Source organism: Thyridium curvatum (genome assembly GCF_004353045.1).
Source record: "Thyridium curvatum strain D216 chromosome Unknown NODE_30_length_408869_cov_84.441474, whole genome shotgun sequence".
NCBI lineage: Eukaryota > Fungi > Ascomycota > Sordariomycetes > Thyridiales > Thyridiaceae > Thyridium > Thyridium curvatum.
This window is the reverse complement of record NW_022156785.1, coordinates 391,495-408,869: the sequence shown is the minus strand read 5'-3', so window position 1 is coordinate 408,869 and position 17,375 is coordinate 391,495. Positions and strand designations below refer to the sequence as shown.

The 17,375-nt window shown below is 56.2% G+C and overlaps 8 protein-coding genes across 8 annotated transcripts; 4 read left to right on the top strand and 4 right to left on the bottom strand.

Moving 5' to 3' along the window:
- On the bottom strand, positions 1–935 carry E0L32_005703 (uncharacterized protein; the record flags this gene model as incomplete). The annotated part of the gene is made up of 4 exons (XM_031140254.1): positions 1–249; positions 349–499; positions 572–791; positions 851–935. Coding segments are annotated over 4 exons (705 nt in total), but the record flags the coding sequence as incomplete, so codon positions are not given.
- A 1,284-nt stretch (positions 936–2,219) lies between these two features.
- Positions 2,220–3,454, top strand: E0L32_005702 (uncharacterized protein; the record flags this gene model as incomplete). The annotated part of the gene is made up of 6 exons (XM_031140253.1): positions 2,220–2,259; positions 2,342–2,412; positions 2,475–2,497; positions 2,551–2,791; positions 2,859–2,978; positions 3,035–3,454. 6 exons carry the CDS (start codon positions 2,220–2,222, stop codon positions 3,452–3,454), a joined length of 915 nt encoding a protein of 304 aa, XP_030995713.1.
- A 1,088-nt stretch (positions 3,455–4,542) lies between these two features.
- Positions 4,543–6,447, bottom strand: E0L32_005701 (uncharacterized protein; the record flags this gene model as incomplete). The annotated part of the gene is made up of 1 exon (XM_031140252.1): positions 4,543–6,447. The coding sequence occupies one exon, from the start codon at positions 6,445–6,447 to the stop codon at positions 4,543–4,545; it is 1,905 nt and encodes a 634-aa protein (XP_030995712.1).
- A 1,450-nt stretch (positions 6,448–7,897) lies between these two features.
- Positions 7,898–9,599, top strand: E0L32_005700 (uncharacterized protein; the record flags this gene model as incomplete). The annotated part of the gene is made up of 3 exons (XM_031140251.1): positions 7,898–9,061; positions 9,132–9,360; positions 9,430–9,599. The coding sequence occupies 3 exons, from the start codon at positions 7,898–7,900 to the stop codon at positions 9,597–9,599; spliced, it is 1,563 nt and encodes a 520-aa protein (XP_030995711.1).
- A 2,042-nt stretch (positions 9,600–11,641) lies between these two features.
- Positions 11,642–12,461, top strand: E0L32_005699 (uncharacterized protein; the record flags this gene model as incomplete). Its single annotated transcript, XM_031140250.1, has 2 exons — positions 11,642–11,654; positions 11,941–12,461. The coding sequence occupies 2 exons, from the start codon at positions 11,642–11,644 to the stop codon at positions 12,459–12,461; spliced, it is 534 nt and encodes a 177-aa protein (XP_030995710.1).
- Positions 12,462–13,177: 716 nt separating this feature from the next.
- Positions 13,178–14,025, bottom strand: E0L32_005698 (uncharacterized protein; the record flags this gene model as incomplete). The annotated part of the gene is made up of 2 exons (XM_031140249.1): positions 13,178–13,569; positions 13,665–14,025. The coding sequence occupies 2 exons, from the start codon at positions 14,023–14,025 to the stop codon at positions 13,178–13,180; spliced, it is 753 nt and encodes a 250-aa protein (XP_030995709.1).
- Positions 14,026–15,240: 1,215 nt separating this feature from the next.
- Positions 15,241–15,970, bottom strand: E0L32_005697 (uncharacterized protein; the record flags this gene model as incomplete). The annotated part of the gene is made up of 4 exons (XM_031140248.1): positions 15,241–15,298; positions 15,371–15,548; positions 15,740–15,765; positions 15,909–15,970. The coding sequence occupies 4 exons, from the start codon at positions 15,968–15,970 to the stop codon at positions 15,241–15,243; spliced, it is 324 nt and encodes a 107-aa protein (XP_030995708.1).
- A 410-nt stretch (positions 15,971–16,380) lies between these two features.
- Positions 16,381–17,286, top strand: E0L32_005696 (uncharacterized protein; the record flags this gene model as incomplete). The annotated part of the gene is made up of 2 exons (XM_031140247.1): positions 16,381–16,701; positions 16,780–17,286. 2 exons carry the CDS (start codon positions 16,381–16,383, stop codon positions 17,284–17,286), a joined length of 828 nt encoding a protein of 275 aa, XP_030995707.1.
- Between the last annotated feature and the right edge of the window lie 89 nt (positions 17,287–17,375).

Below are 17,375 nucleotides of genomic sequence, written 5' to 3'. Positions count from 1 at the left end.
GGGGGGGCCGGCGGCCTGGGCCTCGAAGCGCGGGGGCGGGGGCTCGCGGCCCTCGCGGGCGGCTTTGGCCTCCTCGGCCTTGCGGCGGCGCTCCTCCTTGTCGGCCTCGATCTTGGCGCGGATGCGCCTCTTGGCCTCGGCGTCCTCGAGCTTCTCGGCGCGCTTGCGGCCGGCCTCCTTGATCTGCTCCTTGCGGGCGAGCTCCTCCTTGGCGTCCTGGGTCTCCTTGGTCGCCTTTTGGCGGATTTGCTGGGAGAAGAAGGGGATGTGAGTTATGGCATGAGATGGGACAAAAGGGGAGAGGGAGGAAGATGGGATGATGGGAGTGAGCTACTGCTGCTGGCATACCTCGTTGCGCTTGGCGTCTTCCCGGTCCTGGACGGACTGCGTGGCGCGCTTCTCCTTGAGCTTCTGGCGGAGCTCCTCGAGGCGGGCCTTCTTCTCCTCCTCGGTCAGAGGGGCGATCTCGTCTGTCGACTCGGAGAAGTCGGTGTGTTGGCTACATACTCAATATATTAGTGACTGTAGCTCTTGGGTGAGTGAGACTGCGCATGTGGCATTTGAAACCTACGTCTTGGTCGCGTGAAATGTGGCTGCGTCGTGAGAGCGGAACTTCTTGCCGCACTCGTTGCAGACCAGAGACTTGGCGTTCTGGCCCTCCTCAAGGACAGCCGCCTGGATGGCCGCCTCGTCCTCGTCGTCCTGGTCCTTGCCGGCGCTGCTTGCTGCGGCCTGGAGCTGCTCGAGAGGCTTGTCCTGGTTGTCCTCGAGCCACTGGAGTGCGCCTTGCACTGCGATGAGATGTGAGTTAGCGAAGCATATTCTCAATGGACGAGGGGCAGAAACGTACGGCCGCCGGACTTCTTGACCGCGAGCTCCGCCCTTGGGCGCTCGAAGCCCATCTCGATGAGCAGGTCCAGATCCGACTGTCCCATTTTGTGCTGGTTGGCAGACGGTGTGCGGTTTCAAGTGAGATGTGAGTGTATGAAGGGATCGAGTGAGGTTGAATGTGAACGGTAGGTGGTGGTGGGGTGGTCAGTGATGGATGGGCCTAGTTGAACTGGCCCGACTGGGTAGGGTGAGATGCTGTGACAGCGGTCTCCTTGAATTTGACAGAAGACGAGACAATGCTCTCGCACTAAGGCACCTAAGGTATCGATCCGCAGGAAGGACAGTGTCGACGTGACGTCGACGTCTACGAGGATTGTTGGTCCCGGGGGTGAATGCGAAGGTTTACGGATCTCCGTCTTGGTTCTGGGTTAACCATTCAACGCAAAGTGCTTGCATGAAGTGTATGTGTGTGAACTTCTGTCAAGGCACTTGAGCTTGCTACAATAGTACAAAGGCAAGCCAAAAAAAGAGAGGGACAGCTAGTTGGAGCAGATAGACGTCATGCATGTAACACGTAGTGCTGGAGCTGCCTGGAATGTGTCGCCTAAAGCGCCATAGACCGGCTGAGCTTCCAGCAATGTCCGGGCTATTTATCTGGGCCGAGGGAACCTTGGAACACCGCAATGGCTCATCATGTTAGTGAACATCGAGTAAGGGACTCTTTGTTGGTTTGGCGTGATCCATTGATTGATCATCAAGAAAAGAGGCGTGTCCCGAGCTTGTATACATCGTCCCTAGAATGCACCCTAGCAGTGCCTACCTTAGCTACATCCCCCGCAGGGTCTCTCCTTCGGGTATGGTTTGGGGGGCCTTCATCAGCTAAACCTGGCAGCCGGAACGATTCAGGTTAACTTACTTTTTCTTCCCTTGTGAAACTCTCTGCTCCCTGACGCACACGCACGCACGTCTCGCCCTCGCGTGCTACACTTTGCTGCTGAACCGGGTCACTAGACATATGTCATAACACTTCACGTCCCACACCACCTCACACCTCTACACCAGACCGGGTCTCCTGCTCTTCTGGCTCTTTCCCCCCAATCGCCCTCCTTCCCGGCCAATTTCTCTCGCCTCGACGATCGCCAGCTGCATCTTTCCTTTGTCCCGACAAACGACGATAGTCTTTCCCGCAGCTTCAACTGTTCTACCGTTACCCGGCATAGCTTTTATTCTGCCCGTACACGCCCCTGTCATCGTCCGTCTAGCGCAGCCCCCCTCCACTGAGAATCGCAACGTGGTGTTTATCGACAACTCTGCTGTAGCTCCCCCCCTTCCGAGCCCGCCCGCCGGCAAACTTTATCTTTTCACGGATTTGAGACTGCGCAACAGCCATGTCTGTCGAGATTGATCCCCAGGAGCTTGGCTTTCGGCGTATGTTCCCATATCCCATGTCCCAGGAGGCGGTAAAGAGGGAGAAAGGCAGGGCAGGGGTTGCTAAGTTTTGCGTCGCCAGGTCCCTTCACCGTCGAAGTCTCGCAGATCCTACGGATCAAGAACCCCAACACCACGCCTGTAGCTTTCAAGGTACGAGACCCTCTTCGGGTGATGTGAATGAAGGAGGAGTGCCCCGACTGACAGGTGGACAGGTCAAAACCACAGCTCCCAAGCAGTACGTCAATAGCTCTCTCCAAGGTGGACACCGGGTGGACTCACGCTCTACAGGTATTGCGTCCGGCCCAACTCTGGCCGCATCGAGCCCGGTCGCGATGTCGAAGTCACTGGTATGATATGCCCCGTCGTCTCGGAGCTCCGAACCGTGGCGCAGGCTGTTGCTAACGGACCCCCAGTGCTCCTCCAGGCGATGAAGCAGGATCCTGCCCTCGATGTTAAGTGCCGCGACAAGTTCCTGGTCCAGTCTGTACCCATCACCGGCGACAAGGAGTTTGTCAGCATTCAGGAGATTGTACGCTTTCCATATTCTCATGCTGCTCCTGCCCTTCCAAGCTCGAGGTCTAATCATGTCTTGACAGTGGGACGGTGTCGCCAAATCCGACGTACAAGAGAAGAAGATTCGTGTCGTTTTCCTGCCCGCAGACGGAAAGCCCGGTGCTACGCTCGGCACTCCCGCCAAGCAGTCTCAGACGAATGGGGTATGTGCTGTTTCCATAGCCAGTTCTTGCGCATCCGTACTGACGAACCTCTCTAGGTCGAGGCTACTCCCGAGCCGCCATCGCACACCTTCGCCTCTCCCCGCGAGGGCGATGCTGCAGATAACGCACCTCGCCTCTCCGACGACTCCCTCGCCTCCCCCGAGACCGACCGCAAGGTCAAGCCCGAGTCGGAAACGGGATCGTCGGTCCTGGCCGGAACCGCACCTATTGTCAAGGAGACGTACGAGGAGCTCAAGCAGCAGCTGGCTCGCGCAAAGGACGAGATCGCGGCTCTGACGGCCTCGGCGGGTCTACGGCAGCGCAAGACGACCAGCACCCAGGAGTCGGGAGAGAAGGCGGCAACCTCACAGCCGCAGCTGCAACAAGCTGTTCGCCAAGGAACCGAGGGTGTCCCCGTTCAGATGGTCGCTATGCTGTGCCTGCTCAGTTTCCTGCTCGCCTACTTCTTCTTCTAAGTGACCGACTACCCGAGGAATAGCGAAGAAAAGACACGATGGGAGAGCGAATGTCAGACAATGCTTTTTATCTTGGCCAGGTCGACGGCAGTACATGCCACGGAGCTATCAGTCAGGGCCAAGCTGGTGGCCGTTGTTGGAGTAGGCCGGGGCATGGCAATGGCTTCAGTTGTTGGTTGCTGGAAGTGAAATGGATGGACTCGCGAAAGAGTCGGAAGGAAAAATATGGGAGGCACGAAAGCTCGGAGCTAATCAGAGCGCAAGGAAGCTCGGATGGGGCGGTCGTGTGGCTCTTTTTGTTGTTCTTACTCTACGAGTGCATATCATGTGTACCGCCTACCCGACTACAAGCCGCGGACACACAGGTTCTATATTTTCTTGTTGCTGCAAAGTATACCGCGAAGTGAGAGAGAGAGACCTGGGGCCCTCCCGGGGGAGTTTCACGACATTCACCGTTACAATCCACCGTTATACCTTTTTTTTTTCTCCCTGAAGACGAATGAACGATGGGAGTTTGCTGGTTGGTTGAGAGGGGGTTGTCTGTCAGTGTTGTTCGAGTGGAAAGCCTGTAATTCTGTCTGTAGTTTATCGTGTAAACAGTGTTTCGAAAAATTCCGTTTCAACATACCACCTGCATCAGGCTTTTTTTCTTTCCCGATTTCTTACTCTTGTCATCTCCAAGCTAACTGGGGGTATACATATGAGGAACCAAGCGGCGACCCTTGGATGGCGTGTGGGATAATCACAGACGGGCTTGCAAGAGTAGACTTGTATCTTGTGATGATGACCGTGGATGTTGTATTAACAGAGGGTATCATGAACTCTATATATATGTGTCCTTGGATATGTTCCCAGCGTGTATATGTAAATAGAAGAAGAAGAACAACCAATACCCGAGCGCTCGTGATGTTTTTGTGCTGGAAGGATAGACTTGCTTCCAGCCTCGCAGATCTCTCAACACATTTGCCAATTTATACGTCCCCTTAGATGTATCAACAGGAGCTCGACGTCCCCCTTTTACCAACTGAGGACTTGTGTGCTTCGTCCCTACCACCTCCCGTGCCCGCCCTGCGTGGAACTGAGACGCCTTAGTCCTCATCCATCTCCTCCACCGACCCGGCCTCCTCATCGGGATCCAGCAGCTTCTGGGAAGATGCATCCGGCCACGACCTCTTGATCCCGGGCTGAATCGTCGGCGTCCACTCGCTGCCCCTCTTGCGCTTGCTGTCGGCCGCGCTCGCAGGCGGCGTCATCCCCCTGGAAGGCGACACGCGCATGACGCGGAACAGGCCTTCCGGGCCGCCCTGACCACCTCCTCCTCCTTCTTCTTCTTCGTCGTCGTCACCCTCACCTGCGCCCACCCTGCCCACCTTGCACACCCTCCACGTCTCGCCGGCAAACACGACCTGCGCCTCGCTGCGCGCGGCGATCGACTCGTGGCGGTAGTTGACGATGGCGTACTCGAGCAGCACGGAGCACCCGGGCCGCACGGCGTCGACGCGCATCGTCACCTCGGCGAGGCCCGTGGCCGGGTTCCGCGCCACGAAGACGGTGAGCGCCTCCTGCGGCGGCGACAACAAAAAACCGCCCCCGCCGCCCTCCTGCTTCTCGTCCGGCTGCTGCTGCTGGTGAGGCCCGCTCTTGCTGAAGGACAGGAAGCCCAGGTCTCCCGCGACCTGGACCGTGTCGTCGGAGCGCGTCGTGATGCCGTCCGAGGGGCACCACGCGTAGGCCTTGAAGCCGCTGGCCTCGAGGTCCGTGACGTCGAGGTGCGTCACGCTGCTAGGGTACCCGTAGAGGCCCTGCAGCGTCTTGAGCGTCAGGGGCATGTGCACAAAGACGGACGAGTACCGCGCCTTGCTCATGTACGGCGGCATCGCGGTGGCAGTCTTTTCCTCCGAGTCGGCGGTGATGTCCAGGAGCAAGGGCGTCGACCTTACCGTCCGCCAATACGTGCCGTCCTGGTGCCTGCGCAGGGGGATAATGACGGCGATGTCTACACTCCCACCCTCTGGGGCGGGTCGGCTGAAGAAGCATATAGGGGCCCAGGCCAGGCCGTTGAGCCACTCGCAGTGTATCAAGGGCAGGTCGATGCGCAATCCGCGGCTGGTTACCTGCCAGGGGGTGGGCGGTAGGTCGGTGGAATGACCAGGCAGGAAGCGTGGCTTGAAAGTTTGCATATCATCGATACAGTTCTTGAAGGGCGTGGGGGAGAGTGCGAGTGCGCCCTCGGGTAGGAAGTTGGAGAGCGTGAGGCCCATGCCCCATGCGAGGAGGCTCTGGTCTTCAGACTGCTTGATGATCTCCTCTTGGAGGCGCTGGAACGCCTTGATGCCTTCCCCGTACAGCAGCGGCATGTTCACTCTCAGTATCCCGAGGAGGCTGTAGGCGCGGTCTTCCACCCTCGTGGTCTCGCGCTTGGAGGCCCATCTGAACTTTTGGGCGACGCCCCTGGACATTGCTCGAGACTGGCTCAAGAGGTCTCGGGTGTCGATGTGCGTGGCTTCCCCGATGAAGTTGGCGAGCGACTTCTTGGTCCCCAGGCGCTTCCAGTGCATATTGTAGAAGACTACGTTGGAAGGCGCCAACAGCTCTTGGAGTGTCCATCCGCGCGTGAACCACCGGCTCTTGATAAACTGCGCTTGATTGTCCAGCACCGTTTCCACGTCGGCCAGAAACGCATAGCACACCCTTGCTCTGGCATACCACTTGTACATGGAGTTGATGGCCTCGCTGAGCTCGGCGCTGCTCGACTTGTCGATGCAGCAGGTGTCCACCCATACGTAACGCAGCTTGTCCTCGGCCGCCTGCGCAGCCGACCGCCTGATCTTGTCCCAGCCCTTCTTGTTCTTGTAGTAGTCAGACGTCTCCATGTCTTTGAAGGTCACTTCCTCCTCGGCCCAGGTGTGGGAGAGGATGGCATAGTCTGGCATGCCTTCGATCGAGTCGACAAACTCGACCAGGCGGAGTGTCGAGACTTCGACAAAACGCATGATTAAATACTCAACGATACAACGCTATATGTGTGCAAAAAGGAGATATAAACGGGCGAAAATGCAATGAAATCAGTCGAGTTTCTCGACCGCGGCGCTTGCTAGCATGAGACCAACCCTTTTGTCGAGTGCTCTGAAGATGTCATCAGGCACTGCGAGGCTGACGTTCTGGGTGCACCCGTCAGCTGCAGTCGGGTAATGGTCACATGGGAGTGCGCACTTGCGCCCAGAAGCGAGGCACCCTTGTATGTTGGGACTTGACAGCTCAACAACTGTCAGGATAACGAAAAGCAAATACACATAAGGCGACCAGGTTTATACGACCAGACTTGGACGAGGTTCCCATGTCGAAAAAAAAACGAATGCATGGGAATGACCGAAGAGATAACAACATTGAAGTATTAGATTCGATAGAGAGGGAAAACATTAAAAGAAGTGAAGACCCCATTGGCTGAACTCCTCAACCGAGCAGTTGTCGTCGTTTGCTGTTGAACTAGCCTTCAAGAACGATCGATGCTGCAGCAGAATCGTATGTAACGATGATGCTTGCGCACGACTTGCCTGTACTGTGAGAAGACTTCAATCTTTTCTTGTTAGAAGTAAACTGAAGGCGTCTCGGAATTTCTGAAGAGATCGTGTGTTTTTCTATGTTGTTTTCAAGAGGCAGCCACTGCTCGGGAAGGAAAGAACATGGGAATGGTTCCGGACTTCAGTCAATTCTGACCCAGCCAAGTGGTTCCTTCCTCTGGGTCGCGCTGACAGGGAACCCCCGCCTGTAGCTTCGTCAGGTGGTGCCTTTCAGCCACTAAAACAGGCCGTAAATGGACCAGTGCTTAGCCGGATCGGGCGCTTACAGTGGACGCCAGTTGGTTATGTGATTCTGTGCATGAGAAAAGACTCCCGAATGCCTCCCGAATTCCCAATCCACCCGCCCTTAGCGGAGCTCTGCTAGCGTCCCAATCATTCCCTCAACTCCCCTCCCCCCAAACCAAACCAAACCCAGGGCTTCGATTCTCCGGTTCCCCCCCAAACAAGCTGTCATGTCATCCAGGTAGTTGCCGATAGCCCTTTCTCAATCCCGCGTCCAGTCACTCGTTCTATTTTGTATCAGCCGCATTTTTCGGAAAGGCGTCAAAGGCGCTGTGCTACTTGAGTCCATACCTCTCCCTTCCCCTTCTCTCTCCCTTTCTCTCTCTGGTGATCTGGTGATGCTGCCGAGGTCTGTCAACATCATATGAATTCTCCATAACGCGACGAACCCGCCGAGGCCCCCATTGAGCTCGCATCTGCTCGGCACACCCAGGATCCTGCGACGACGACCCCTCATCCTGCTCCAGCGTCAGCACTGCACCCCAGCATTGCGACAGCCATTCGTGATCTGCCTTTCTCCCTTGGGTGCTTGTTCGATCTCCTTAATGGCCGGCCCTCCATCGCAACGGTCGATGGAACGATGAACTCACTCAACATCATCTCGGGCCGTGTCTCACCGTCCACAAGCCCTTCTCCTTCGAGATCAAATTCCATAACCTCGCTCGGCCTCGCGGTCACCTCCGAAGACAGTCCCGGCAGTGGCGAACCAACCGACAGAGAACCCTCAACATCCGATCCGGCCAGCTTGGAGAACGAAAAGCACGCCAACCACCACCACCACCACCACCGCGGCGGCAGTGCCGGAGACGGTTCAGACGAGAGCACGCCGTTGCTCTCGCACGGCGATACCAAGGACCTGGGATCGCGATCCTCGGTGTGGCATACCATCCCGAAGCGCATAGCAAGCACATTCCTCAACTCGATCCGTTGGGTTCTCTCAACGCTTGCCGCCCCCGGCGTGTACCTCATCGCCTGCCTGTACGACGAAAACGGCAACTTTGCCCCCCTGCTACAGCTGCGCAAGCTGTTCGGCGCCTACAATGGCGACGTGCGCAAGATGACTGCCGAGTATCAAGCCATGGACGAAAAGGACGGTGGCCGAAACAGGACGCAGGGAGGGCGTATCATACCCCTACCTTCCAGACCACCGTTCACCTCGGGATCTTCTTCTTCGGGCATGTCTTCGGAATCAGACTCGGATATGGAAAGGCAGACGAGCACAGCAAGTCCTACTAGTAGGCACACACGGTCCAAGTCACTGCAGTCTTCAGAAGAGATAGCTCCCGCGCGGAGATCCATACGCATCAAACTACACAATGACGAGACACTGCGGCAACGCAAGCACCGAAAGGCGCAATCCACGAGCATGAAGGGTAGCAATAGCGACAGTATGGATTCCAAGGACATCTCGGCTCAGCTCAAGTCTCCCACATCACCCATCGCCGCCCTGACCAAATATCCTAAAACGCCCGCGCCACCGAGGCCTCTGATCCCGCGGCGGCAACCTTCATATCTCAACATCGAACCTACAGACCGGACGCACCAAAAGACGCTGATCCTGGACCTGGACGAAACTCTCATACACAGCATGTCGAAAGGAGGGAGGATGAGCTCGGGACACATGGTAGAAGTACGACTGACGACGACATACGTGGGCGCCGCAGGACAGCAGAGCCTCGGACCCCAGCATCCCATCTTGTATTATGTTCATAAACGGCCGTTTTGCGATGATTTCCTGAGAAGGGTGAGTTTTTATGGAAACCTCGATGACTCGGCAAGACTGCAAAGCTGACATTCGTGTTTTCCTGAAACAGGTCTGCAAGTGGTACAACCTGGTCGTCTTCACGGCGTCGGTGCAAGAGTATGCCGACCCCGTCATTGACTGGCTCGAGTCGGAGAGAAAGTTCTTCTCGCGGCGGTATTACCGCCAGCACTGCACGTACCGGGCCGGGGCGTTCATCAAGGACCTGAGCTCGGTGGAGCCCGACCTGAGCAAGGTGATGATCCTGGACAACAGCCCGCTGAGCTACATGTTTCACCAAGGTAAGTCTTTTGGTCCAGACAAACTTGCTCATATATCCGGGGTGCCAGAGCGCTGATGATCTCGTGTAGACAACGCCATACCAATACAGGGATGGATCAATGACCCGACGGACTACGACCTGATGCACCTGATACCACTTTTCGAAGGTCTCCAATACGTGTCGGACGTGCGGGCGCTGCTGGCGCTGCGCAACGGCGAGGAGGGTCAGCAACAGCAACAGCAGCAGCAAGCAGCATGATTGATAAAATGTAGACTACTAGGTTTAGCTGGCGGAGCTTACGGGTGGGGAGGGTCTCAACGGAGTGTTTTGTTACGGGAAAGAATAGCGTTATCTTTTTTGGTTTCTACTTAGAAATACACACATGGGGGTTGGTTCGGTTACTGCTGGGGAATCGTATCACGATGCGAAAGGGGGCAGACATATACTGGGACAAATGAAAAGGGAGGGGCCAACGAGCCACGTCCTTCTCTACCTAGTTTGGGTGTTGGGCGGGCGTGTGGTGTGAAGATTAACGATGGGACGCTTCTTCTCTTGCACATGATCTCTGCATGATATATAATAAGCATTGTCGTGAGAATGGGAACTTGAAATATGATGAATTGTGATAAGACGTGAGTGAGATCTGCATACATTACGGAGTTCTCGAGACGAGGCTTGCAAATGCCAATTGTCGAGACTGGTTTGGTCTTGGAAACAGGAACTGAATAACACCGTAACCATGCAGCAGGTGGTCCGAGGTCGAATCGCTGTACACACCCATACTGAGCAGTGCTGTGTTAGCCGCGTTAATGCCAGGCTATCCGTACCTGGGCAGCTCCTCGGTTATGTTGACCAAGACTTATTTACAAGGTTCAAAGGGAAGAAGACAATGGATCGGAACTTGCCCTCTTTGCTCAACTAACTACCAAGTACCTAACTAGTCCCTTTGAGTTCGGAGTAGTGGCCTGACTGTCGAAAGTGTATGTTCCTGGCGATCCCGGGACGTGGGAGCGAGACGGTGACGTCCCCAGGAGGCCAGCGCTGGGGAGAAGAAAGAAAGCAGAACGAAACAAACAAGCGACAAGTGCCTTGTGACGCAGTTCTGGCCAGTGATTGCGTTCGGCCTGGCGGGTCCCTCCCTTTCGGATAGATGTGTCTCTCTTGGTGGGGATGGGTCTCTGCGCCTTCAGCTACCAGGTGATATTCGAATCATTCGGGCCTTGGATGGTGCCGATGTCATTCCCTTCGGTCGGCCTTGGAATTGCTCAGAAGAAGAGGCTTCTTCCTCTTCCATCTTCATCATGGTTAAAAACGCCCACGCAAGCCATTGTGGGGTCCTTTATTGCAAGTGAAAAGAAGCAAGCGGGTACTGGAGGCGCATTGATGGCCTCGAGAGGGCCACTATGCGATCATCGAGGAGGAGCTGCTCCGATGCTGGTCTTGTTCGGGAGGGACAGCTCATGCTGAACACCCAATGAACCTGACCCGTTGCTGGGGGACAAAGCCACTTGCAGGGAGGGCGGAAGAGGATTGAGGGGAGGGAGGAGAGGAACGCAGTGGGAGAGAAGTTCTGGACCCACAGAAGCTCCAGTTCGTTGCGATCGATGCTGCTGTGGCTGATCCCTGCTACTGGTGCTACGGTCTTAGGTACCTAGCCCGCCCGCGCTACTGTCCAAGCAGGGGTTCCAGAACCGGAAAGGTCGCCCAATATGAGGGGGGACAGGCCCAGCAAAGGTGGTGACATCATCAAAGAGTAGTGACGAAAGGCTAAAAGTCTGGAGAACAGAACAGAACAGCAAAGCATCAATGGATGCGGATGCAGGCAAAGAGGTATCTCCCGAGGTAAAGCAGGAGAGGGCAATTCCCAATGGCCCGACCGACACTTGCAAGAGACCAGACCCAGAGCCCCTCTCGTTGAGAAAGAGAGAGAGCGAGAGATTGAGAGAGGGCCATCTGTGGCGTAGTGACAGCAACGGACGGGGCACATCATGATGGAATGAGACACACAATTTCAGGTGTACCTATGATCTCAGCCCACACTTCCCTGGCTTTGTACCTGAGGTGGCTCTCCCTCCTGAGCTCTCCCCCTCATACTTGTTAGCTACCTTTTGGTCCGTGACGTGACTGCAGCATTTAAATACCGGCTGGCACCTGACCTTTGACGTCCTTCCCACCCATCCTTTCTCCAACTTCATTCCAATAATTCAAAAAAGGCACACATTTTTGTTTTATTGAATCATTATCACACAACACCCCAAGACACCACCCTCGAGACCCTAGACCTGCACACATCTGCAAACATGTCTCTGCACTGTGAGTCCTCACCCGCTTCCTATGAGAGCTGGTGGTTGGATCCTCCTCCGGGATGCTCGGCGCATGAGATTTGGCTGGTTCATTTATGAGCGCAAGTTGGCGCCTGGATGGAAGAGATACGAGACAACGACGTGAATCGTGTCGAATTGCGGTATCTCGCCATCTCAACCCAACCAGCTTGGCAGACCCAAGCTCTTTCTCAGGCGCAGAGCTCCCTCGGGAGACACCCTCCCACCGCCTAGATAATCAGATGAGCCTTCGCAACTAACAACTCAAACCCTCACAGACCTCCCTCCCGTCAAGCCCTCGGCCATCGCCCTCGGCACCCTCTTCTGCCACGGCACTGAGCTTGCCGGTAAGTTTCACACCCACTTCACTTTTGACATTCCCTCCCACGAGAAGAACCATCGTCAACTGACAAGTTACTCCCAAACAGTCCTCGCCCCCATCTTCGGCGCCACCTACCAGCGCGCCAAGGAGGCCAACACCAAGGAGGAGTTCCTCCACTCGCGCCAGGCCACCGGCGCCGCCGTCGCCTGGGGCACCTCGCTCGTCGGCTCGGCCCTGCAGTCGTACGGCGTGGGAGCCCTCATCAACGCCACGGGCACCCTGTCGTACAAGGGCGCCGCCTACCTCGGCGCCCTCATCTTCGCCGCCACCTCGGCCCCGGGCTACATCAACGAGCTGCTCGTCGAGAAGCGGCCCGCCGAGACGGTCGGCGTCTCGGTCGTCGCCAAGCTGCTCGAGACGGTCGGCCTCGCCACCTTCCTGACCTGGTGGGGCACCCGCACCAACCCCTTTGACTAAAGGGTGAATGAATGCTCTGCTTTGCACTACTGCTGCTATTGCCTGTCCTGATTTGATGCCCGTTATCGAGGATTGGGATTGGAGTGGTGCCGGTAGCAAATGAAGAAAGTCATTGTGGAGGGCGAGAGGTGGTTGGTTGATACCAGGAAGAGAAAGAGAGCAACCCATCGTGGAGGATATCCGGATCGGAGACAAAGTCGTCACTCGATGATTTCCTTTGCCTGTACTTTAGCACGGCCCTTGTGTGGCCGGAACATGAGATAGTCGAGAATTCAAATACTTGACACCATACTATTGCGGAGCTGTTAACTGCCATACCATGAATATACTTGTGTGTCAAGTAGAAGTGCTGAGCATGTTTGGTTAGCGTAAGGTCTGGCCAGCCTGACATATCGGAACTGTCACTTCGATCACTGGCGAAAACGGTTCATGCTTATGCAGTAGTGTTCATTTTGATGTCCCCTTTTTCCCACGGTTCAGGTTCAGAAACCCAAACTGATGAAACGAAAGCCACCTATAACGCCGGTAAGATATCAAGCGAGTTGCAAAAACTCCAAAGACCAACCCCTTCGACAAAAGGTATCTCTGAAGAATCTCTCCGCCCTTCAACCACTCCCCTCGCGGATATATCGACTCATATCCGGCCAGATCTCGAGCGATCTCGAGCTCCTCCGTGCTCCAGCATGCATCTTCCCCTTCCTCACTTCTTTCCCAATTTAGATCCGACCCTTCATCTGCTTGGCAAACTCCTTCTGCACCATCTTGACGAGCTCGGCGTACGCCTCGGCGTACTCGCTGGCGTCCTCCTTGCTGCCCTCCTCGGCGGCCTTCTTGCTGCGGCCCTGGGGCAGCAGCATGACGACCGAGGTCGGCCTCTTGGTCTTGGCGGCGGCGCCGAGCTCGGCGCGCGAGGCGACGAAGATGTAGGGCGCGTTGACCTCCTCGCAGGCGACGGGCAGGTGCATGATGACCTCGGCGGGGCTGATGTCGCCGGCCACGATGACGATGCCGGGGATCTTGTCGGCCGTGGAGGGGGTCTTGGCGGGGGCCTTGCGGAGGGCCTTGTTGACCTCCTTTACGCCGCGGAGGAGGGCGTGGGACTTGGCGGCTGTTGGGGAGGGAAAAGTTAGTTTTCGTGTTTCGTGATTTGAGGAAGGATATGGAGGGAGGGGGGGTCTGTGTGGGACGAATGTATGAACGTACCCTTCTTGACGGCCTTGTAGATCTTCTTCTGGTGCTTGTCCGACGCCATGGGCAGCGCAAAGTCGACCAGCGCGCCCTTGACGACGGCGCCGCCCTCCGCCGCCGCCGCGTCCTCGGCGTCGCTATCGTCGGCGGCAGCCGCGGCGCCCTTCATGGGGACGTCGTCCTCGTCGTCGTCGTTGGCGGCGGCCGAGGCCTGCAGGTGCTCGTCGAGGGCCTGGACGAGCTTCTCCTTCTTCGACTTCTTGTCCTTCTTGTCCTTCTTGGACTTGTGCACGCCGTCCGACTCGCTGCGGCGCTTCTCCTTCTTCTCGGCCTTGGCGACGTCGGTCACGTCCCGCTTCGACTTGCTGGATGCCATTGTGGGTGGTGGGTATGGAGTGATATGGAGGCGAGAGGGCGAAGTTGGGAAGGAGGTGACTGTCAATCGTCCCTTCTGTTTCAATGGCTCGTTGTGAGGGTGTGTAGTTCCTCAAGGGAATTCGATGTCTTCTGAGGAGGATTGTCGTGTGGAAGATTTGTTGCTTCCACTGCGGTGATTTATGGTTTGAAAACGAGCAAGAAAACCGTATTCTCGGTCCCTTCTTTCCAAATTTCTCACGACTCGAGTCCCTTAAAAGGTAAGGATTTATGTCGAGGTGGACTTGAGCTGGGGATCGAATATTTCAACCCACGACGCTTTCGATTCGGCTGCCCATTTACCAAGAGACTTTCTTGCACGCCTACAATTTTTTTTCTTTGGAGCTTGCTCTGCGGTGGCCCGTGCGCCAATTGGGTGTGCGGTTGATTCGCCCGAAAGTGGGTTCCTCAAGACCAGACCAGACCAACATAAAGACTAGAGTCACGTGGGCAGCACGGCGGAGAGTGTGTGAAGATGGAAAGATCTGTGAATTAATTCAGATATGTACTTATCATTCTGTTCCTTTTGTTCATATAGGGCATGCACTTGGTCTTGACTGCCTGGACAGCTCGAAGTTGTGCAGGAGGCAGTAATGTCCTCTTCCAGTGTCAATGTTCCAGCCATTAAGGGCAGGACAAGCAAAGTCTCCGACTACTTACCTACTTGACTGTGTCTGCTGTGGCAATAGCAAAATAAGCTTAAAGCGGATGCTAACATACTATCTCGAGAGCATGTGCCGCGAAACCATCTCCAGAATTCTATGTCCCTTGGTCAACCAGCGCGGGCAGGCTGCTCTATTGCGTACCTGCAGAAGCCCGGTGGCAAGCTCAGCTCGTTACTTGATACCGGGGCGTATCAATGGGAGGCCCTGCTTGTTCATTCCATAGCCGGAGATGTCCCAGAGCTCCTGCCAAATGGGCTGAGATGTACATGTGCCTAGGCCTGGGTTATCGTCAGGCCGAAGGATGCAATGTATGCAGTCAATGCAGCCAGGTGTGTAAGTAGAGCATCAATTCAGAAGACAATCGCCAGATGAACCAAAGGCAAGTAGGTTCTATCAACATCCGATTGCATCTCTCGTCTAGGTAGTGATGTACAAGTTTTGGTATACCGGGACCGCCTGCCCTACCTTGGGTCAGAACGTCCCCTGACAAGTCTTCATCCTCCTCAAACCGTCTACTCCTCCGAATCGGCAAACTCGGCACGGCCGGCCTTGGAGTTGAGGTACTCGTTCCTAGTATCCAAAGTCAGAGGTTTGTTCGTGTACATGGGACGTCACAAGAGCGACTCGAGAAAGTCCACCTACCGCTCGGTAGCCCACTGCATGATGTAGTAGCTGGCCAGCAGAGGGGGAGCCCAGTAGAAGACCTGCTTGCTGAATCGCCTCCACGTGTTGAAGACGGCGTCGTGAGCGGCACCGGCGAAGGGGTTGGAGCGGTTCATGCTGATGCCATAGCTGACGATACCGCGCTGAGGGAGGCCACCTGTGTAAGGAGCATCGTGTCAGTCACTCTGTCATCCAAGGTTGATGTTGCAGTACATCAGGGTCGGCCGCTACGACGATATCGGGGTCTGTCGAGTGTATCCTTCGTTCCCTTCTCTGTCGTGCGCGCCTTCTCCCAATCGCTCGTGTCGCTTCGTGTTGTCGGATCGTGAAAAGCCGGTCGTTACTCACCGAAGTTGCCCCAGCCACCAATGAACCTATTCAAAAACAGTCAGCAAGATGTGCCGGGATGAGTGACAGTATGGCATCCGCGTCCTTCGGTGCCAGAGGAAGAATGGTCTCGTCACCGGAGAAAAGGCGCATACGAGGCCATCCGTCCCAAAGCTTGGTGTTGACTCACTTGTTGTACTTTCCGATGGGGCCGTCACCGCCACCGCCGCGCATAATCTGAGTAGGCCTCATCTTGACGAGTGGTGCAAAGGATGTGGAGGGAATCAATTGCGACTTGAGATGAGGAAATGGGTGACGGGGAGCCAAGTTTGCAGGGCGTCGAAATCAGTCCATCGACAATCCCGAAAATTCGGGCCAATCAGGATTAGCGTAAAACCGAGCTCCCAAGTCGCTCCTTCCCAATGGCAGCCGAAAAGTTCCACCGTTCCGACTCTGAGCGATTGATTGAAGAAAGAGCGGAGCACGGACCATCAAATCCATAGGTAGGTGGAACCTCGAGGAACTAGAGTGGTGAGCTTTAGCTTTTGGAGAACCTCCCATCCACTGACTGCAAAGCGGAAGCCCGGGAAGGACCAACAACCTCACCTCTTGTCAGCGATCTCCGGAGGGAACCTTTCTCTCTACCACACACAACCGGCAAGATGGCGAACGCGATGGGCTTCATCTACAGGGCGGCATTCCCCGCCGCCATCGGCATCGGCCTGCTGCAGGCGTCGATTTACGACGTCAAGGGTGGCACGAGGGCCGTCATCTTCGACAGGCTCAGCGGAGTCAAGGAGCAGGTCATCAACGAGGGCACACACTTCCTCGTCCCCTGGCTGCAAAAGAGCATCATCTTTGACGTCCGGACGAAGCCGCGCAACATCGCCACCACGACGGGCAGCAAGGATCTCCAGATGGTCAGCCTGACGCTGAGGGTGCTGCACCGGCCAGAGGTGCAGGCTCTGCCCAAGATCTACCAGGTATGGACTCAATCTATAGACTTCTGTGTGATTCTCTACAGGACGACGCATCGCTGACTCTATACCCTTCTTCCTTAGAACCTCGGCCAGGACTACGACGAGCGTGTCCTGCCCTCCATCGGCAACGAGGTCCTCAAGGCCATCGTCGCCCAGTTCGACGCCGCCGAGCTCATCACCCAGCGCGAGGCCGTCTCGAACCGCATCCGCACCGACCTCATGAAGCGCGCCAGCGAGTTCAACATCGCCCTCGAGGACGTCTCTATCACCCACATGACCTTTGGCAAGGAGTTCACCAAGGCCGTCGAGCAGAAGCAGATCGCCCAGCAGGACGCCGAGCGCGCGCGCTTCATCGTCGAGAAGGCCGAGCAGGAGCGCCAGGCCAACGTCATCCGCGCCGAGGGCGAGGCCGAGAGCGCAGACACCATCAGCCGCGCCATCCAGAAGAGCGGCGACGGCCTCGTCCAGATCCGAAAGATCGAGGCCAGCAGAGAGATCGCGCAGACGCTGGCGTCCAACCCCAACGTCGCCTACCTGCCTGGTGGCAAGCAGGGCACCAACATCCTGCTCAATGCCGGCCGGGCGTAAACGCGGCGGCGGTCGCGCGTGGATAGAGAGGTCTTTGTACGTTATTATGTCTGAGCTGAGCAAGGACGCCCGCAGAAAAAGAGAACCTC